The sequence below is a fragment of the Neoarius graeffei genome, chromosome 10 (genome assembly GCF_027579695.1).
Source record: "Neoarius graeffei isolate fNeoGra1 chromosome 10, fNeoGra1.pri, whole genome shotgun sequence".
NCBI classification, from domain to species: Eukaryota; Metazoa; Chordata; class Actinopteri; order Siluriformes; family Ariidae; genus Neoarius; species Neoarius graeffei.
The window spans coordinates 77,375,905-77,398,746 of record NC_083578.1 but is presented as its reverse complement, the minus strand read 5'-3'; the positions used below and the strand labels follow the sequence as shown (position 1 = coordinate 77,398,746).

The window sequence follows — 22,842 nt, the reverse complement described above, 5'->3', positions numbered from 1 at the left end:
CATTGCTCACTTGTGTTCACTGCTTCGGATAGGTTAAATGCAGAGGAGGAATTTCACAGTCCTTGAGTGTACATGTGACAGGCTTTTTCTTCTAGTGCATTGTTTGCATGCTCAACAAAATCTTTGGTCAGCGTTTAACCACAAAGTGATGGCGTGTTATTTATTCTGCACTTTATTTTCTAGATTTCATCACAGCACCCTGAGTTGCATTTTGTTTAAATATATACACCAAACACTTTTTTTTTTTTGTGAAAGCCAGTTGCAAATGGTTTGGTTTGAATGGCAGAGTGATAACTGGTAGCTTACTGATGCTGCTCCTCTGCCATGTAGCTATTAGTTAGTTAAAGTCCTTCCTGTGCCATGTGGCACATAGGGTGGTGCCGATCTCCGTTTCCACAGCCCTCGGCCTCTTGCCTATTACATAGCTAGGGTTACAGTAGGGGGCTAGTCCTCTGGTAACCACGAGAGTTTAACTCCCCACTCGCATCTGTATTACAGCATGCCTTGCCAGATGGTAATGGGTACCATTTTTATGATGGTCTTTGGTATGACCCAACTGTGAATAGATCTCCCGATCGAGAGGCGGACACGCTACCACTAGGCCACTAGCCGGCCATGTAGCTATGAATAAATAAAACAAGACTAATGGGTGAGAGAGACAATCGTGGAATTTTTTTTTTTTTGGGGGGGGTCATGTCTCTCCCACCCCCTTTAAATAATTTGACTGACTACAGTTTCAAAAACTCAGGTTGTTAACCTGGGACTTTACTGGTATTACAACCCCGATTCCGAAAAAGTTGGGACGAAGTACAAATTGTAAATAAAAACGGAATGCAATGATGTGGAAGTTTCAAAATTCCATGTTTTATTCAGAATAGAACATAGATGACACATCAAATGTTTAAACTGAGAAAATGTATCATTTAAAGAGAAAAATTAGATGATTTTAAATTTCATGACGACACATCTCAAAAAAGTTGGGACAAGGCCATGTTTACCACTGTGAGACATCCCCTTTTCTCTTTACAACAGTCTGTAAACGTCTGGGGACTGAGGAGACAAGTTGCTCAAGTTTAGGGATAGGAATGTTAACCCATTCTTGTCTAATGTAGGATTCTAGTTGCTCAACTGTCTTGGGTCTTTTTTGTCGTATCTTCCGTTTTATGATGCGCCAAATGTTTTCTATGGGTGAAAGATCTGGACTGCAGGCTGGCCAGTTCAGTACCCGGACCCTTCTTCTACGCAGCCATGATGCTGTAATTGATGCAGTATGTGGTTTGGCATTATCATGTTGGAAAACGCAAGGTCTTCCCTGAAAGAGACGTCATCTGGATGGGAGCATATGTTGCTCTAGAACCTGGATATACCTTTCAGCATTGATGGTGTCTTTCCAGATGTGTAAGCTGCCCATGCCACACGCACTAATGCAACCCCATACCATCAGAGATGCAGGCTTCTGAACTGAGCGCTGATAACTTGAGTCGTCCTTCTCTTTAGTCCGAATGACACGGCGTCCCTGATTTCCATAAAGAACTTTAAATTTTGATTCGTCTGACCACAGAACAGTTTTCCACTTTGCCACAGTCCATTTTAAATGAGCCTTGGCCCAGAGAAGACGTCTGCGCTTCTGGATCATGTTTAGATACGGCTTCTTCTTTGAACTATAGAGTTTTAGCAGGCAACGGTGGATGGCACGGTGAATTGTGTTCACAGATAATGTTCTCTGGAAATATTCCAGAGTCCATTTTGTGATTTCCAATACAGAAGCATGCCTGTATGTGATGCAGTGCCGTCTAAGGGCCCGAAGATCACGGGCACCCAGTATGGTTTTCCGGCCTTGACCCTTACGCACAGAGATTCTTCCAGATTCTCTGAATCTTTTGATGATGATATGCACTGTAGATGATATGTTCAAACTCTTTGCAATTTTACACTGTCGAACTCCTTTCTGATATTGCTCCACTATTTGTCGGCGCAGAATTAGGGGGATTGGTGATCCTCTTCCCATCTTTACTTCTGAGAGCCGCTGCCACTCCAAGATGCTCTTTTTATACCCAGTCATGTTAATGACCTATTGCCAATTGACCTAATGAGTTGCAATTTGTTCCTCCAGCTGTTCCTTTTTTGTACCTTTAACTTTTCCAGCCTCTTATTGCCCCTGTCCCAACTCTTTTGAGATGTGTTGCTGTCATGAAATTTCAAATGAGCCAATATTTGGCATGAAATTTCAAAATGTCTCACTTTCAACACTGTCTATATTCTATTGTGAATACAATATCAGTTTTTGAGATTTGTAAATTATTGCATTCCATTTTTATTTACAATTTGTACTTTGTCCCAACTTTTTTGGAATTGGGGTTGTAGTTTTGGATTGGTACTGCTAAGGACAGTAGCAGTGTTTATTACGTATCGTTTTGATTTATTTTTATATTATTGGTTTTATTTGAGGCACTAATGAGGCTTTCATCTGTCTTTTTTTTTTTTTTTTTTATTCAAATTTTCACATAAATGGACAAAGGCTTACCATAGAAATCCTGAACGTCACATGAAACGTGTGTATATAGGTTTTAGACTACACCTTATGGTTCAGACACTTTTTTTCAATTGGCAAAGATTTAATTTTCACGTGATTCTCCAGCAAGGGTCTTTGAAGGGTAGCGTGTGCTTCTCCGAGACACATGACTAGCTTTTTGAAGTGTTGTTCATGCAGCATAACCTACTCAGAGGAAAGTGCTTTCTACCCTCTTTTGCATCCATGAGCTCACAGATGCACATGATTGGCTAGTGTCACTGACACGGGATAGACAGTATGGCCTCTCTCTAAAGAGAGCACATCCAATTTTGCTCAGAAGCCTGGGAATAACAAGTTTAACTCGTAATCATATGTGAGAGCTTTATCATAACATTTACAACCATGTCGGCCATGTTGAAGGAGATACAAACGCGGGATCAAGCGACATTCCATACAAAACAGTCATGGGTGCGCAAGTCTGTTTTTTCACTATTAAGCGTTCTTTTAGCTCTGCCATATCTTTGTGCTGTATGCGGTTGTGGTCACAACAGTACTCGTGACCGTGGCACGTTCTGATTTTTTAGTGATTTGGAAAGGGGGCGAGGAAGCTCTGAGGCTTAGTACGGAGAGGAGATGAGCCGAGCAGGGCTGATCTAACGGTGGCTAAAACCAAAGCAGCTCGTATTTGCAGTAATAATTTTATCTCTGGTGAGATTCAAAAGCTTTCTCGATGATATGGAAGAATTTTATTTCGTGTTGCTAGAATTTTGCTATAAAATGAGTGTTCTCTTGTCGTGGTTCACTCTGTTATTATTTTAGCTCGTGTATTACCATTTTGCTTCTAGGAGTGCCAGAAAAATTATACGACAGAAACAATCCAGACTGGGCACCCACTCGGAACATGGGCTCTGTTTCGTCCAAGGTCGGACTTGATTCTTTGGCAGCCAAACCAGATAGAGCACGATACATCTGGGTACTCGATGGTCAGTAAAAGTGTCTTAAGGCCCGGTCCCACTGCACTTACGGATGCAAAGAGGATGTAAAACGTAAAAAAATCTTGGCCATCCGTTGGAAAACGCTATGCATCCGTTGTGTACTCATTGCATACGTGCTTCATACGCTCTATCCATCGAGCATCCGTCCACTGTGATTTCATCCGCGCAAAAAGTTTTGAGCTGCACAAAACTTTTAGAACGGATGAACTTTCCGCCGTGTACGATGTAAATCCGCGACATATACGAGCAACAAACGTTCTATGTCCGTCGTCATCCGTTAAACGTCTGCTGTATCCTCTCTGCATCCTCTGGGCATCCTCGCAACTCACATCTGCTGCAGCTGAAAACGGAAAGAGGGAGGAAAGATAAGGTACATGAAACGTCTATTCATCGTTAGTAGCACGGAAATAGAACGGATGTAAGCGTATGCATCTCGTATATAAAGTATTCAAAACGGACAAAGCGTTTATATCTGGGATGTATCTCGTATATTTAGGATGTCTGGAGTATGTCTAGAGTATGTAGAAGGACACCTAGCGGACAATCGATATTTTGTATAAAAAGGGGGAGAAAATCATCTAGTAGTAGAGATGTATCGATGTAGCCGCCAGCAGGTCTTTCCACTTTATGCTGACGGCGTGCGTGCTGCATCCCTTTATATCCGCGGAGCAGATGCAATTCATACCCCCCGCATGCGCAGTGAACGGTCTGCATCCGATATACATCCGCGCAACATCCCCTTTGTTTCCGTTAGGCGTACATGATGCATCCCTTTCATCTGCTATGCATCCGCTCTTTCTGCTATGCGTCCGCTTCTCAGTTACCACCGGTAACCCCTTCGGAGCTGTCATCCACTTTCATCCGCTAAGCTTCCTATGAACATGCGTTTAACATCCCCGCTATATACTACCCACGTCCGTTCTTTTCCGTTCTGTTTTCGCCAATTTTGTCCTTTTCTGGAGCGGACGAAAACGGATAGAGCCACCCCCGAAATTTTGCTCGTCCGCTGTGTCCTTTTTGCATACGTTTTGTGTCCATCGGCCAGTGGGACCGGGCCTTTATCTTTAGAAAAGTCTGACTTTTTTAAAAATAATATATAGGTCAAAATCACACACATCTATCTATCTTTGTATTGAATCTTCGGTCAAGCATCAATTCGTGGCAATACTGAGAAAATTCAGCGTCGTTTACAGACACGCTTTCAGCGGCTGCCATCCTAGCTGCTTTGTATATCCACCATCATGGCGGGCGCTCATAACGTAGCACATTTTGATCACGTGGTTGCAAGTCGTCTATTTTGTGTGTATGTGTGGAGGCTCCAGACAGAATGAGTGAATGAACGCTCTGGTGTTTTCTCTCTGTCCGGTTTAACCTCCAGCAGACCACAGAGCACTAATCTGCCCAGGGTGGAATAATCACATGCTGTCACAGGATCCTTTTGTTTTAAAACCGGCCCTGCCTGCAGTGTTTCTGTGACTTTACAGAAACGGATCATTTTAAAAAGAGTCCTCTGCGAATAATTTATGATCCGGGCAATGTGATTATCTGGCACTGTATAGGATAGACTTTGAATTGAATATCGAAATCAATCAGTCCGTGCATGCATCCAATTAGTTTATTGAGCTGAGGAGAGATTGTGACTGAAAGGGACTAATGATCTAGTGCCAACTGAAGAAAAAAATTTGATGTGATGTGTCTCTAGTGTTTGTGCTCTAATGGGTAAATTCACCACTTAGAACAGTCACAGATATTTTGATTGCGATTCCTCACGTCAGTGAAATAATCGATTAAAAGCCAAACAAAAGGATGCCAAGAAGCAAACATCATGCACCAAACGCTGATTGATTTGGTGTAAAAGAATGAATGATTTGTGTACGTCTTTATTATTAGTCTTTAATACCCTGTCCACACTAGGGATTTTGTACCGATACGATACTACTTTCGTACCGCAACACCTGTCCACACTAGCAACTATACCGGTACTGTAGCGGTATAACTGTATCGGTACGAAACCCACAAATGTATGGGTTTCGTACCAGTACAGTATCGGTACTGTAGCGCTTCGCTGTAGTGTGGACAGATGAAGCGGCTCTGTATCGATACAAATATCATGCGCAAAGTCGCACACCTCAATCGATGTCTTCGCTGAATAAAATAGTGAAGAACGGAGATGCGTTTTCTTTGTTTCTTTCTCAACTGCCTCGCGCATTTTGTACGATTCGACTGAATAAATGACCACCAGAAATACAGACTGTACATTGACAACAAAAAGCACGCACATGTTGTTTCATCCGCCATATTCTTGGAAGGAAGTTACTCGGTAACCACGGAAACATTTCGCCCACGCGCATTTCAACTACCGTGAAAGAAAACCGCAAACATTTCTCGCTAGTGTGGACAGATGCACTAAACTGTACCGGTATACTTTGTATCGATACAGTTATACCACTATCGTACCGGTATATATGTGAACACAGCATTATATAACTGACTCTTTTTAATTATCAGATTACTTCATTTTAAAGTGGCGGTATGCAGTTTTTATCACAGCCCTTTGCAACTTGCAAGGCAAACTACAATTGCGGTAAAAACAGGCAAACCACTTTTGCCTTTTCCCCAACTAACACACCCCTCAATCATTCTCTTGATTCTAATTCCTCTGGGGGTAAAAATAATTTCTGGGCCAGAAAAAAGTAAACAGAAGCCTGAAAATGGAAATTACTCTGATTCAGTGAATATGAATATTACATCTCATAATATTTTCGTAGCTCTCTTTTGAAATGTAGCGATTACAGGTGTAATACTTTTAAGTATCACAAATGGCACCTTTAATACTTTTTCTGTATATTTAATGATGCACATACACACGTGCGCATATTTAAAAAAAAAATTTCCTGTCCAAAAAAATCAAGCGTGTGAACTTGAATTTTTGCAATGCCAAAATGCCCAACGATCTCTCCACCTGCTTTTCGATGAAGTGCTTTGGTTAAGGGTTGAGTCTTGCTTGCAATTTTGGTTAGTTCTTGTTGAGTATTAATGCTTGAGGTTCGGTTTAAGAGGTTGGGATGAAGCACGCAAAATGGGGAAACCGATCTGCCCTTTTTTAACGATCTCTCTGAGCCAGGCTCTAATGCTCTCAGACACTGGAGCTCTTAGAGATTTTATTTTATGAAAGCCATTTGCTGGCTCTAAGGTGCACATGGGTCAGGCAGCGATTCTGAGCGGATGTTGAGGCAACAAAGTAAGAAAGGATAGGGGGGAGGGAGGGAAAGTGAAGGGATGAAGAAGGGGGGGAAAAAAGCTGGAGGCAGGGACAGAGAAAGAGGGAGGTGTAGACAGATGGAGAGAAAGCCAAGCACTGTGTCTTTAAGAGTGTTGGAGCGGGGTTTAGAAAAGAGAGGCCCTTGAGAAGCGGTGAAGGCCGGCCTCGTCCCAATTCACTCCACTCGAACTGTCAGATGCAGCAGCTCAGCCAGCGCAGCGTAGAGGCAGCACGCGACCCTGTGTGGATAAACGGGCTTCTCGGATCACTGAACTGCTCCAGCACTATGTCTGATTTTGATCTCGCACTGCTTTGAAGTCATGGAGCTGGACGACACGCCTGTGCTGGACACCCACCATGGTAAGACAAGAAATGTGGAATCACTTTCAACAAGAGTAGTGAACTGTTCAGAAGCAGGCGACGATGTGCAGTGGAGTGCGCGCGCGTGTGGTTGGTTTTCAGGTCTGTAAAAGAGATCACTGGCACAGTCAAGGCGTCTTGTTCTCACGTGAGTTTCTTTTGTCTCATAGTAACACTAGTTGGCTGCATGGAATAATGTGTGTAATTACATCCTGGTTTAGTTTTACTGATATCAGAAAGATTCAGCACATGACATGATGGAAAGGTCGGAAAAACCACAGAGAACATTTTCCTCATTCTCATTACTCTGAGTGGGTTGTGTTCCAACCGTGCACTACATGTTCCCCCCAAAAAAACCTTTCCTCATAACTTGCCAGATCTTTGTGTTTTTGTGAGGAGAGACATGAGCACGGGTAGGCATTTGGAGGGGAAAAAAGTATCATGTCGGGTATTAAAATCATTTTCATCATTTTTGATGCATATTTAGAAACAAATGAACATTTTTTTTTTTAATTCTCAAGCAGATCACTATTAAATTGTCTGTACATGCGAATATATTTTAAACAAAAGTTTAAGGACAAAAGTCTCAACATTTCCATTTTTTTTTTAATGTTCCAATCATATCACTTAAATGTGATTTAATGCTAGTGGTTAACGTAAAAAAGAAAGTGACACTGAAACATTTAAATTAATGTTGGCGGTGTAGTGGTTAGCACTGTTGTCTCACAGCAAGGTTCTGGGTTCGAGCCCAGCGACCAATGAGGGCCTTTCTGTGTGGAGTTTGCATGTTCTCCCCGTGTCCTCTGGGTGCTCCGGTTTCCCCCACAGTCCAAAGACATGCAGTTAAGTTAATATGGGACGGCCTTGGGCTGAGGTGCCTTTGAGCGCGGCACCTAACTCCCAACTGCCCCAATTGCTTACGTGTGTGTGCATGTATGGGTTAAGCGCAGAGAGGAATTTCACAAGCGTGTGATGAATAAAGTTCTTCTTAAATGTGGTCACAATGGAGTTACTCCTATATACAGTATAAATATACTCACGGTTGGCTTCTTTTAGAGTAAATCCATAAATGAAGACACAAAGTTTGCGGTTTGATTGGGACAAAAAAAGCACTTTTTTTTAAAAGGAATTGGTTTAGTGTTTCAAGCAGATTCGTTGCAGTGGCTGAGCTGCATTATTGGAAGATTTAGTGCATGCTTCTCTCAAGGATGCGCTCTTCCACCATTTAGTAGTCATTTTTGTTTGTTGTGAACACATATGACATTACAGGCATTTAGTTGAAGCTCTTTTATCCAGAGTGACATACAACATACCCAGAGCAGTTGGGGGTTAGGTGCCTTGCTCAAGGACACTTCAGCCATTCTTGCTGGCCCAGGGAATCAAACTGGGTGACCTTTTGGTCTCAAAGGTGCTTCTCTAACAATTAGGTGGGGTTTACATTAGATCGTATCAGCGGATCATCAGATTAACGTTTTTAAAACGATTAGCGTGCACACAGCAACACCAATACATGGATACGCTCGGCTCCGCAGGCATCCTGTGCTCCAAATCACTCCGCCCTGAACAGCGAGTGCCCTCTGGAGGGTGCGCACTCTGGCCCTGCGCAGCTCACAGAGCGCGCGAGTGAAGCGCACGAGCAGTGATTCGGGACTGAGCCGCTGTGTGTGAGATCCCAGCGCACATCACTTACCACTTGCAAGTGGAAGGATGGCAAGCCTAAAGACAATCATAACTACACAATGGGCAGTATTTGCATCAGTATTTGCAGTATTTTCATACTTTTATACTCTTTAATGAAAGGTGATACAAGGCGGAAGTCCGCGCCGTTTTTCAGCAGTCGCGTCACATGACCAATGCCAGCGAATCAGGAAGGTGGATGTCAGTGACGTTGTCCAATGACGACGCCAGCTAGAGCTCAGCACAGCGTATCCGCGTATTCTCAATGTTTACACAGCACCGGACCAGACACGATCTGGATTGAATACGTGGACCCTGGCGGATTCCCGTTTTCCGGCGTTTCCAGGCGTTTTAATGTAAACGGACAGTGCATCCGCGAAGAAAACGAGACCGATACCGTCTAATGTAAACTTGGCCTTAGGCCATGGCTTCCCCAAGTACCATGTCAAACGATGTGACGAAGTCATTGTCATGCTAATGGCCCGACATTTGCAAATGTGGACGTATTTCATAATTTAATGCATCAATCAAAGCAAAGCAGACTGCAAACTTGGCTCTGTGAAAATATTAGGTTTAGGCTTCTCCTAAAGGTGGTTTATTCAAGTGTGCTTCTAGTATACTTCTTTTAAACTAAAAATAAGAGGGTATGCTTTCAGTTTACTTTTTATTTACTTATCAGAGATGTACTTCATAAAGTTATATATAAGTATACTTGGCTTGTACTGAAAAGTATGTAGGAAAGTCTCAGTATATTAAGCTTAAACTTTTGATCAAGATATACTTAACAAAAGTGTAATCAAGTATTAAAATATTTGTGCCTTATCTTTGTGTACTTGCCCTGTAGTAAATTTTGATTTTTAAAGAAAATTAATGTTCTTAATCCTGAGTATCTGTTATTTTGTGAATTCTTACCTTTTTTATAACTTCATTGTAACTTTAAGGTATAAAACACTTAAGTTGTCTACTGGTAGTGTGCATGAGGTAAGGGTTAGGGCTAGAAAACTAATAGTATACCTAGAAGGGTAATTGCAGTATACTTCAAAACTAAAACGTGGACTAGATGTATATAACCAGTAACTAATAGTATATTTCCAATATGCTATAAAGTATACTTTTATAAACTAAAAAGTGGACTAGAAGTATGTAATGAGTAAACCAATAGTATATTTCCAGTTTTACTAAAGTATACTTTAGTAAAGTAAAAAGTGGACTAGAAGTATAAAACAAGTAAACTCATAGTATATTTCCAGTATACTATGAAGTATGATTTTGTAAACTAAATAGTGGACTACAAGTATAGAACTAGTAAACTATTAGTAGACAAGTTTACTTGTGGTATACTTGCAGTACAAAATAAAAAAAAATACTAGTTGTATACTCAAAGTTTACTTCTCTTAGACTTAAAGTATACTTTTTTTTTTATCAAATAAAAGTGGGTCAATTTAGTCCCAAGAAGTATTAGATTAGTTTACTTACAAGTATACTGTAAGTACATTATCAGTATACTTGGTACACAAATGTATACTTAAGGAAATATACTTTAACTTCAGTCTACTTTATAAAATTAACTTGAAGTATCCTTTTTGATAAGGGTCCCCATTTCATACTTGGTAATTTATGGATGAAAGACAAAACTTCTGTAAATATGGCAGGATTTTTAGTTTGGTTTGGTATACAAAGACCGTGAGCCCAAACTTTACAAGATTTGTTTAAATAAGGCCCAAATCATTTAATATATTGATATTCTATCACTATATTGGCCATGATTTAAGTTTGAATTCTTTCTCTTTCTGAGATCTGTATGACGCAGTGCACAGAGTTCAAGCCTGACATCCTTTCTTTCTTTTAAAACGATGGCATGAGTAATCATTGAGCTCTTTTGTGTTGCACAGTGACACAGGAAAGGTCATCGTGGTGACTGTCATGAGGACTGACCAACTCAAAAACCGTCCAACCACTTACTGAAGCTCTTCAGCTGATATTCCAACAATGACCCTTTATCCATTCTATCGCTGTTCAAAGCTGTTGGTGGCTTTTCTACTTTTCGTTAGACGAGTGTTCTGGTAAAATAGATGCTTCAGCCTGTTGATCAGTATTCCTCAGCTATTTTGTGTCCAATAACACATTACTTAAGCCAGTATAGTTGTGTATAGGTTTAACATTTTTATTAAAAATATAATTTTCAATCAAGTTTGCAAACACTCATGAAAATGAATGTCGTGGCAATATTGGGCTTTCAGTGATTTTTTTTTTTTTTTCTTTGAACCGTTCTTTTTCTATGGAAGAATGGTTTGTACAACATGCATTGTTATTTGCACAAGTTCTCATCTCATTATCTCTAGCCGCTTTATCCTTCTACAGGGTCGCAGGCAAGCTGGAGCCTATCCCAGCTGACTACGGGCGAAAGGCGGGGTACACCCTGGACAAGTCGCCAGGTCATCACAGGGCTGACACATAGACACAGACAACCATTCACACTCGCATTCACACCTACGGTCAATTTAGAGTCACCAGTTAACCTAACCTGCATGTCTTTGGACTGTGGGGGAAACCAGAGCGCCCGGAGGAAACCCACGCGGACACGGGGAGAACATGCAAACTCCACACAGAAAGGCCCTCGCCGGCCCCGGGGCTCGAACCCAGGACCTTCTTGCTGTGAGGCGACAGCGCTAACCACTACACCACCGTGCCGCCCTGCACAAGTTTTAATTTATTATTTATATTTCTGAAATCAGCACATGGCCAAAATTAAACACAGAGGGTCAAAAACATGGATGCATATACAACACAATATTTGGTTAAATGCCTCTGAACAAGTTCCACCTTGACCAGACGCTTTCGGTAGCCATCAGCAAGCTTCTGCAGAATTCTGGCTGGATATTTGACCACTCTTCTTGGTTAAATTCAGTTGAATTTGTTGGTTTCCGGGCATGGACCCGACTTTAAAGTACAGTCTGCATATTTCAGTCCACAGGGTTGAGATCAGGGCTTTGAGGAGGCCATTCCAGAAGCTTAATGTTAACCTGCTTTATCCATTCCACAACCAGCTTTGATGTGTTTGGGGTCATTGTCCTGTTGGAAAACAGAGTTGTGTCCAAGTTTCATCTGTCTCGCTGATGGTTTGAGGTTATGCTGAAGAATTCTGAAGAAGCAGTCCTCCTTCATTATTCCATCCACTTTGCTTAACCATGCATAACAGTTCCAACATGTCTTAACTTGCCAAGACCTCATAATGTCCTGTTAGTGGCTCCAGCTGGTAGCTTCTCTGTGCCAACATAAAAGGGCTTGTTTGACAAAAGTTATTGAGAGGTGTAGCCATTTTGTCAAGGTCTGGCAGAATACCCAATCGTCACCCTCAGCTGAGGGAATTGGTTTGGATGGTCAGGAACCAGCAAGACATGGGCCTGCAGTGAACTGGAAGCTGCTGGAACACTAGCGCCGCTGTCTACAGTCAAGCGAATTTTATGTTGCCATGGCCTGAGACTGCCATCCAAGAAAGAAACCCTTGCTCCAAAATTCACACCTTCAAGATCAAAGTTTGCAGCTGACCACATGGATAAAGGAAAAAGCTGTCTGGAGGAAAGTTTTATAGTCCGATAAGACTAAGATTGAGTTGTTTGGCCATAATGACCTGAGTAAAAGTGAGGCATTAAACCCTAAGAACACTGTACCATTGTTGAGCAATTGTTCCGCATGGTTAAACATAGTGGATGGAATAATGGAGGAGGACTACCTCAGAATTCATAAGCATTACCTCAAACCTTCAGACAGACAGTTGAAGCTTGGAGACAATTTGGAGTTCCAACAGGAGAATGACTCCCAAACACATCAAAGCTGGTTGCTGAATGGATAAAGCAGGCTAGCATTAAGCTTTGGGAATGGCCTTCTCAAAGCCCTGACTTCAACCCTGTGGACTGAAATATGCGGACTGTGCTTTAAAGTCGGGTCCATACCAGGAAACCAACAAATTCAACTGAACTCCGCCAAGAAGAGTGGTCAAATATCCAGCCAGAATTCTGTGGAAGCTTGTTGATGGCTACCAAAATCGTCGGGTCAAGGAGAAACTTGCTAAGGAACATTTAACCAAATCTTAGGTGTGTTGGATGTGTTTTTGACCATGTGTTGATTCCAGAAAACCCCAAATAAATTAACTTTTGCACCAAATTCTTTTTTTAAAGATGTATATTGTACAATAATTCCTCCCCAGCCAAAAAAAAAAAGTTCAAAGAAATCACTGAAATCCGAACATTACCTTGATATTAATGTCCATGACGAGTGTATGTGAACTTGACTGCAGTGATATCACTTAGTGACTGTTAGTACCGTATGTAACAAAATGAAGCTAGTTTACTAACTCTTTACTATTCATATTCTCATGTTTAAGTTATTCCACGAAATCAAGTCATACATGAGCTGATAGCTGATGAGGCGCGTAGCACCAAGTTGGCTATAAGCCACGTACGATGAGATCGATTGATTGGAATATCTGTTTTATTCTATCCACATTCACTGGATTTTAAGAAACGGAGCATTTTTATTTTTTGTAAATTCGAAAAATAAAAACTTTACAAAACGTCCGACAAAATCATTTCCGCTAAGAATGTAAACAAGCCAGTCAAATGACAGTAGCAATTTGTGAAAAATGCTGGAGTAATTCTTGAAAAAAAAATAATACTGTTGTCATCAAATACTTTCATTCCAGATTTTTTTTTTTTTTTGGGGGGGGTTCTTCTCTAGGGTTTTTTGGTAGTTGGTAAACCGACTTAAAGGTGCATTACCACCACTGACTGGGCTGGAGTGTGGAACAGAAGAGATTTTTTTGGGGGAAATGAATGATATTGCTAGGTTTCAGTCACATGACTTCTTAGCGGTTTTATTGGAAGTGAAATAGCCGGTGGTCTAAACTGCTGCCGTAGTGCAAAAAACTAGCGATAACTTATCAGAGTATGCTTGTAATCTAGAAGCCACTGCTCACTTTAGATATATTCAGAAGATTGCTATGTGCATTGGAATCGACCCCTACAGTCTGGGAAAGAAGGATTTGTCATACGATCTCGAAAACTACCTTTCAGTCGAGTTCCCCGACATCTCGAACTATCTGGTGTTGCAGACGTCCTTCTACACCGCAAAACAGATGAAAGCGTGGAAGAGTATGAAGGCTTACAACTGTTTTGTATGTGGCTGGGTAAAGGACCTCGCAATCAAGTTGCTGCCGAATGAATCCTGGATTGTTTTTGCCCGTGTAAGTATGTTTTTTTTTTTTTTTTTTTTTTTTTTTTTTTTAAAGCTTTTCATTCGCTTCTTTACAACGAAGCGCTGCAAGTTGAAGTGTAAACAAACAACAGTTGGCTTGATTCTCACTTGTCTTGGCTCTTATCTCTCAGCTAAATCATTCACAAAGATCATCAGAAACCCCTTTAAAGACCTGGATCTTAGTTAAACAGGACGGAGAAGTGATCACGGCGCATTGTAACTGTACGGCTGGGGAAGAATTTTGTCACAACCTTCATGCATGTGGACTTTGTGAGGAGGAAACAAAGAAACAGCTGGGGACTTTAGCACTTCATGACTTAAAAAAAAAAAAAAAAGTACCATAAAGTAATGATGCATAGCAAGAAAAGTACTTGGGAAAACACTAAGGACATAGCTGAGAGGGAAATACAAACCTTTCACCAAGTGATCACTGCAAACTTGAGCATGCTTCGACTCGGCTCCCTTCGATTTCAGTGAGAGGTTCAAAAGCCATGTTTCTCAACATTTTTTGTGAAATTCACCCTTTTTTTATTCGTTCACGGGGAACCCTGAAGAAACTTGAGTTTCATGGTTTGATCGATTTGAACAACGCAAGCGTAAGGCATTTTTTGTGAGAGCAATGCACCTTCTCCGTACAAACGCTTTGTCAACTGAGCTTTGGTAGACCACCAGCTAAAGTTTTGAATAACTAACGAGGCGGATGTGACGTCATGTGAAACCCAGTAATATGAGCTGATAGACTAGTAGTAGAGTAGCCAGTCAAAGCGTGCTATTGCTCATATCCAGTGAATGTGGATAAAATAATTTTATATTCATTGATGCGCTAAGTGAGAGGTCCCCCCCCCCCCCCCCCCCGTTAATTCTCAAAATTATTCAATTAAATGATTTTAGATCTTTTGTAAAGGTTGAAATTATGGGACCCGGTATAGTTTAAACGGAACCAGAGGGAACTGCATGCCTTTAAATAAATCCTAAAATGTTTTGTTTGAATAACTAAGTTCATGTGTTGGTGTTTAATTCTCCTCAGGTTTAGCCTTCATCTCGTACTGAACAAATCCAGAACCTCAATGCTGCATGAGAAGTTTCTCGGTTTTCTTTGCCTGATGGCGAGTGAGAAGGTGAATATTTGGCAATGAGATGTTGAAAGCAGTTTGGTTTTGCTGAATCTTCACGCGGGAGATTATAATCCTTGACGGAGGCTTGGGATAACATGGAGACGATCGTAACGGTGGTGTAACATCAGCCCACACTTTGCTCATCTCCGTCCTGCTCCTCTTGTGGCATTTAATGACGCTTGGTTTGATGAGGGTAGAAAATGCCAGCTGCTCTTTGATGCAGAAATCCAGCAGAGGTGTTTTACATAATGTTGCTTTGTGCGTACTTTTGTTGACGCGTGAACAAATTGGCGAAAGGCTTTTGTGTGAATCGTTGCAATGCCGCTTGTGAAAGCGGGTCACGAGGCACTTTGTAAAGTGGTTCTGTTAAATTGCTCAGCTGTCGTTTTGAGCCGTCAAATGTTTTTTGCTTGAGCGGTTTATTTTTCAGCAGGAGTAGATGGATGTGTAGTCATGGTGAAGTGAAAGCCAAGGTTGGTGCCCCCCTCTGTTGTTTTTTTGAGAGTGAGTGTGAGTCGTTCAGTCTGGGCACTTAAATGTAATTAAGTTTATTGTCAGTTTTATAACAATGACTTGGTCAGACAGGAACTGTGGAGCAAACGTATGGTTTCGATTTGAGAGCGTGTTAGTTTCTTTCCAACTTTGTGCAGTTATATTTAGGATGAATACATTTTAAGGCCTGAGCTTAAGATAAATTATACAGTTAAACAATGACCAAAGCAGCAAAGTGTTAAGTTTACTCCTTACACTGTAACATGTTATTTAAACCCACTGATTCTGATTAGCTGGGGGGAAAAAACACCCACGAAATCATATGCTTGGAAATGTGTTGGTTAGATAGTAGTTGTTTAGTTGTAGGCAGGGTTTTCATCTCCCCCCAGTGGAAAAACTTTTTCAAAGGATCAGACCGAAAGCTGCATTTCAAATGTCTGAAAATGTCAAGGCTCTAGTTTTACTTTCTGATTAACTTCGTTTAGGCGGGGGCGGCATGGTGGTGGAGTGGTTAGCACGGTCGCCTCACAGCAAGAAGGTTCCGGGTTCGAACCCAGCGGCCAGCAAGGGCCTTTCTGTGTGGAGTTTGCATGTTCTCCCCGTGTCCGCGTGGGTTTCCTCCGGGTGCTCTGGTTTCCCCTACAGTCCAAAGACATGCAGTTAGGTTAGCATCGGGCGGCCTTGGGCTGAGGTGCCCTTGAGCCAAGGTACCTAACCCCTGACTGCTCCCCGGGTGCTCTAGTGTGGCTGCTCACTGCTCTGGGTGTGTGTGCGTGTGTTCACTGCTTCAAATGGGTTAAATGCAGAGGATGAAGTGTGCATGTGACAAAGGCTTCTTCTATAGAAACGAGTTCCGTCCGTTCGTCTGTCCATCCGGTCACGTTTTCGTTTCCAGGCCATATCTTTTAAAACTATTGACGATATCTTCATGAAACTTTGTATACATATCAAGCAACATGTGAACTGGTGCCGTTTGCCATTTTGGATTTTTGAAAAAAAAAAAGTGTATTTAAAATTTTTACATTAAAAAAAAAAAAAAGATTTTGACTTAGTTTCTAAGACCAGTGTTCGTTTCCGGAGCATATATCCAAAACTATTCATGATATGGATTTGAAATTTGGTATACTTGTTAACAAGGTGATGTAGATGTGCCTTTTCATACTGAGAAATTTTAATTTTTCATGTTTCCATGGAAACTATTTCAGACTTGGTCTCTCAGGTTAGTCTTAGGGGTAGGTTTTGTTTCCAGAGCAGAACTTGAAAACTACAAGGTCTTGAAAGTTGGTATGTGTGTTGATTGAGTAATGTAATGCTAAGAAATGTGAGAGATTGTAATTTTTTTAGCTCACCTGGAACAAAGGTCCGGTGGGTTTATGCCATGGGCTGTTGAGGTCAGTGTAAAGATGTAGGCTTGGTTTCCTGCAGCAGAACTTGAAAAATGTGACACTATGTTGAAACTTGGTATAGAGGGCGGGGGATATAGATGGACACTGTCTTTTTGTTTATGATGGCTTTATTTATATCCGCGGTGTTTCCCCCCCAAGTTTCCTGGTTTTGGGGGTGCTGGATGAGGATGGTCACCTGCTGAACCCCTCTCCTATTACAGAACATTTGGACCTGAACAGTCAGTCATATTTAAGTTTTTTCAGATTTATTTTAGGACAATTTTTACAATACAACTTTTTTTTTTTAGTAACGGAACAATCATTTTGACAATTTTTTTTCCCCTCTAAAACAAGCATTAAGAGATTAAAATGGCATATGCAGCTATTCATAGTTTCTAATAGATTTATAATTCTAATTAGAAAGTTGAAGAGCTTATTTCTTCTTTCTGCCATTTTTCATTCCCCTCTCCACTGCCCACCACTACTCCTGATTTGTGTGTTGAGTGAAGTACAATCGTAGACTGACTGTGCTCGTTTGAAATAACTTATTAAAAAAAAGTAGTTTTCTATGGCTAGCTAAATTGAAGATGTTTACAAAGTGGTATCATAGTCCAACATGATCTCACTATATAAAATGCATAATTTGTGTGTGTGTGTATATATATGTGTGTGTATGTATGTGTATATATATGTGTATATATATATATATATATATATATATATATATATATATATATATATATATATATATATATGCGCGCATAAGCATAATATGCATAATTATGGGCGGCACGGTGGTGTAGTGGTTAGCGCTGTCGCCTCACAGCAAGAAGGTCTGGGTTCGAGCCCCGTGGCCGGCGAGGGCCTTTCTGTGTGGAGTTTGCATGTTCTCCCCGTGTCCGCGTGGGTTTCCTCCGGGTGCTCCGGTTTCCCCCACAGTCCAAAAGCATGCAGGTTAGGTTAACTGGTGACTCTAAATTGACCGTAGGTGTGAATGTGAGTGTGAATGGTTGTCTGTGTCTATGTGTCAGCCCTGTGATGACCTGGCGACTTGTCCAGGGTGTACCCCGCCTTTCGCCCGTAGTCAGCTGGGATAGGCTCCAGCTTGCCTGCGACCCTGTAGAACAGGATAAAGCGGCTAGAGATAATGAGATGAGATGCATAATTATGATATGGGTGTCTATGTATGGATGTGTATATGTATGTATTGTATGTGTGTGTATATATGCATAGCATAAGTATTTGTGATTTGATTTGGGCGAGGATATACCATGTGGTTTTTTTTTTTTTTTGGGCTTTCTTGTGTAAATAGTTTATTATGGTGGAAAGTGACATTTGATTAATGGTGGTATAGAGGGTTAGGATTTGATAAGTTATTTACTTCTTCCTAATCCTTTCCGAACATTATCATGTTACTGCCTTGTGGCTACGCTATTGTTTGTGACTGTTTTGATGATTACATTTTTTTTATTTTTTGTTTTTGTTTGTTTTTATATCTTCTTTACTGTTTGGAATAAAGCAATCAATCGCTATGAATATCTGTTACATAATGCTAACTAACTTAATATAGTGTGTCTGAAGACATCACTATTTATTTATTTATTTTGGGGGGGTGTTTTATACAGTATATCCTCCATCTTTTGCCACTTGGGGGGGGTTCTGATATTGCAAACTATTGTTTGAATCGTATCATTTTTGAGTGCACGAGAGGAGAGCGGAGCAGACGGGGAACCACCAGCTTGAGCGGGGGATGTTTCTGGATGGTCCTAGTGCCTGCACCATTTCCTGTTTTTGAGCAGGCGCTCTTTCTTGCATGGTCCTAGTGCCTGTGCATGCACTTTTTCCCCTCCTTGCCCCCCCTGGGCCTTTTTGTGTGGGTGGGCTGGGGAGGTAAAATAATGGTAGGGGAAACGCTGATTCAGGTTTTGATTTTTCAACTTAAGAGATGTTTTGTACTTTTTTTTTTTTTTTTAAGTTAAAATAAGTTTTACGCAATAGCAGAAAGTATGGAGATTTTTTTTTTTTTTTTGGCGACACGGTGGTGTAGTGGTTAGCACTGTTGCCTCACAGCAAGAAGGTCCTGGGTTCGGGCCCAGTGGCTGACGAGGGCCTTTCTGTGTGGAGTTTGCATGTTCTCCCCTTGTCCGCGTGGGTTTCCTCCGGGTGCTCCGGTTTCCCCCACAGTCCAAAGACATGCAGGTTAGGTTAACTGGTGGCTCTAAATTGACCGTAGGTGTGAATGAGAGTGTGAATGGTTGTCTGTGTCAGCCCAGTGATGATCTGGCGACTTGTCCAGGGTGTATCCTGCCTCTTGCCCATAGTCAGCTGGGATAAGCTCCAGCTTGCCTGCGACCCTGCACAGGATAAGTGGTTACGGATAATGGATGGATGGAGATTTTTTGAGCAGATAAATAACGTTAGGCAAAAAACCCTTTCTTTTACTTCAGTGCTCCTGCATGCATAAAGAAAAACACAAGATCGAGTGAGGTGAGAAATGAATAGATGGATGGTTTGGTTTTATAACATTTGAACTTTCTTCCTTGGTATTGTTTGTACATGGGACTTGCACAGTACATTCAGTATGTCTGGTAAATTCAGACACAACCACCTTCTGAGAGATTTGGACACACTACATTTTTCCAGTCTACTAAAAACCTTAAATCATTGATGGATAATTTTAACATTGTTGCGCACAGAGATGTAGAATTGTAGGTGTGCTACTTCATGGTCCTAGTGCCTGCACTTTCTCCTGTTTTTGAGCAGGCATTCTTTCCGCATGATCCTAGTGCCTGAACCCCTGTTTCAACTGTGTAAGAAAAGTGCTTCTGAAGCTGTAACGAGTGGAACTGGTTCATGCAAGGGAAAAAAATGACACTTGATTTCATCCAATAACAGCATGTCAAATTGATTTTGTGATTTCTCTTGTGCCACAAAAATTCCCAATGACGCCAATTGTTTATTCATTAAAAACTGTCGTGCTTTTTATCCGTTTATAGTTTGATTGAATGTTAGTTCCACCAGCTATAGATAGTTTTCACATGACGTCACAGTCGGGGATTCCCTGGTGGCGGCCATCTTGGGGGTCCGGCTTACCGTACGGGTGACTGAGCACACATTGTAACGCGCGAGTACAAAGTCTTCAAAAGAACCCAAGCAGGCTATTTAAAGCTAGCAATGGTACACACCTGTTGTATTCACGGCTGTCGTAATAGGTCAGATGATGACATCAAGCAGAGCGTTTATGGAATTCCCACTGTACGGGAGCACGAAGGCGAGCAAACAAAGAAACTCAGCATACAAAGGAGAAATCTATGGCTTGCGAGAATCAACCGCAAGGATTATCAGCCTTCCAAACACAGCAAAGTCTGCTCCGATCATTTTATAAGTGGTAAGTTGTTTAAATAAACAATCAATTGTGTTTAAGTTTGTTTTTGGAAACCAAAACATCATGTGAACAATCTCTGGAGAATGCCTAACTGGAACCACTGAGTGTACGTTTACATTCTAATGTACACTTAATATCGTTCGTTTGTCACGTTTCTATTTGAAACTTGTCACTTCACTCACGCAAGGGTCATTTTTGAAAAACATTTTAGGTCTATTCTGTATGATTTGTGTTTGGGATGCAAACAGCGCGCCTTTTGGCGGATTCCACCTGAATCGCGCAGATCCGGGTTTTTTTTTAGGGGGGGCGTTGGAGTGTCTGATTATAATTTCAAAGTAAATTCTGTATTAAAATTACTAAATAAGCAAATCCGTTACAGCCCATGAAACAGGGAGTATAAGGATGAGGAAAAAAACAGTTTAAATCAGAAAGCTGCGCACATTTGCGCAGCCCGAGCGGTGTGCAGGACTGCGCAAATGTGCGCAGCTTTCCGATTTAAACTTTTTTTCTCATCCTTATACTTCCTGTTTCATGGACTGTAATGGATTTGCTTATTTAGTAATTTTAATACAGAATTTACTTTGAAATTATAATCAGACACTCCAACGCCCCCCCTAAAAAAAAAAACAAAACAGATCTGCGCAATTCAGGCGGCATCCGCCAAAAGGCGCGCTATGAAATATATAAAGTTGTATATATCAGACAGCCTTTAAAGTTTGATGAAGTCAGTTTCAGGCTTTGGAGCAGGCTTTGGCAGTTTCAGGCTTTGGCAGCCCTGCATAGTCACTTGAAAATGCATCTTTGTCCACTTCGTAGGGATCAATTCCCCCAATCAAGGCCAGTTTGGCTGCATACCGTTGTTGAGATGTCGTCTAATGTATCTATATACTTCTGTTTGCTTGATTTTGCCGACATTGATCTTTATTTTAGAAAACTGACTATATAACTTCATAAATTCGTCCGAGATAACATAGCCGGTAGTGGCGATGGTCCGTTTTGTTTGCCCCCCAAGATGGCAGCTGGGGGGCGTTCCCTGGAATGCTGTGACGTCAGTGAAAACTATCTATAAATAGTCATAACTTCACAAACTTGGTGTTTTCTGTCTGGAAGTCAGTAAGACAAAACGCAGCTTGTCATGTTACCAAGCCACCAAAAGTCCTCTCAAGACTCCCATGTTGGAAAGCTTGAAGTTGTAGCTGTACCTCAGACTGTTAAGCGCCAAACTCCTTCCAAAAATGCTTACATCAGCCGCTCACTAATTACAGGTTTTTATTTTAAATCCATTCATATTGCCATACATAAATGAGCTGTTACTATAGAACCGATGTATTAGAACTCGGAAACCTAGCAAATTAATCAAGACCTTCTGACCAATCGGATACAAGAATTCGGATATAATGCAGGTCAGCGTTCTACAAGGTTAAAACTTTTTATATAAGCAGAAAGTGTGTGAGCATTATTTCACGCTGATGTCATTACTGTGCACTTTATTGTGCACTTTTGTCTCTTGCTCTCTTTCGAAAAGTCATTATGTAATAATATCGATTCCTCGAAAGCCACAGCCGGTTCATCTAGCGGATGAACGCCCTTCACTCAAAGGATTAAGTGACGATCACATGGCTGCATTTCCTGTGTGCATTAGCTCTGTCGCACTTTATCTTTAAAGCCACTGTTGCAGCTTCCTTCCTGTTCCATCTTTATATTCTGTCTGTCTGTCAAGAATTACAATTTCCAAGCTGACTTGAGTTTGATGAAAAATCATTGTGCAAAAGTTTGCATGCCCTTACTCTAAATGTAAATTTATTTCGTGCAAGTTTGTAGACTTCACAATATCACAGTGGAAAACTGTGTTTTATGTGGATTAATGTGTTCAGTTTTTGCAAACCTTTCAGTTATTTCTCTTCAACTACTTTGGAATGAATGAGAGGCAGAACGTGCAATACATTTGTTCGTCATAATCCGCAAGTCCAAAAAAAAAAGCCAGACCTAGATACAAAAATCTAAGGCTCTTAAGAACTGGAATAAAGAACAAGACTTTGTGATGAAACACAGAAGCAGCGGGGTATAAATAGACAAATGAGTTAAGAGCTAAACACAGAACAGGTGCACACGTTTGGGGAAATAAACTCCGTACAAGATCATTAATTCCTATTTTAAGTCTGGTGAGAGCTGTGCTTTCTGATCCCGTTCACTCTCGACTTGACGGCTCACAGCAGACTGCTTTACGGTTGTAGTCCATGGGACAAACCCACCTATGGCCCTTTTCCACTACCCTTTTTCAGCTCACTTCAGCTCACTTCAGCCCGACACGGCTCGCGTTTCGACTACCAAAGAACAGCACGACTCGGCTCGCTTCAGCCCTGCTTAGCCCCTAAGACTCGCACCGTTTTGGAGTAGGGCTGAAGC

General features: G+C 41.3%; 1 protein-coding gene across 1 annotated transcript in view; it reads left to right on the top strand.

Annotated features, from left to right (window-relative positions):
• The first annotated feature begins 6,950 nt into the window (after window positions 1-6,950).
• dab2ipa (DAB2 interacting protein a) overlaps window positions 6,951-22,842 on the top strand; it is a 256,395-nt gene continuing 240,503 nt past the window's right edge. Inside the window, exon 1 of the mRNA XM_060932344.1 lies at window positions 6,951-7,129. Within this exon, the coding sequence (XP_060788327.1) occupies window positions 7,090-7,129 (40 nt within the window). The 5' untranslated portion in view covers window positions 6,951-7,089. The remainder of the gene's footprint in view (window positions 7,130-22,842) is intronic.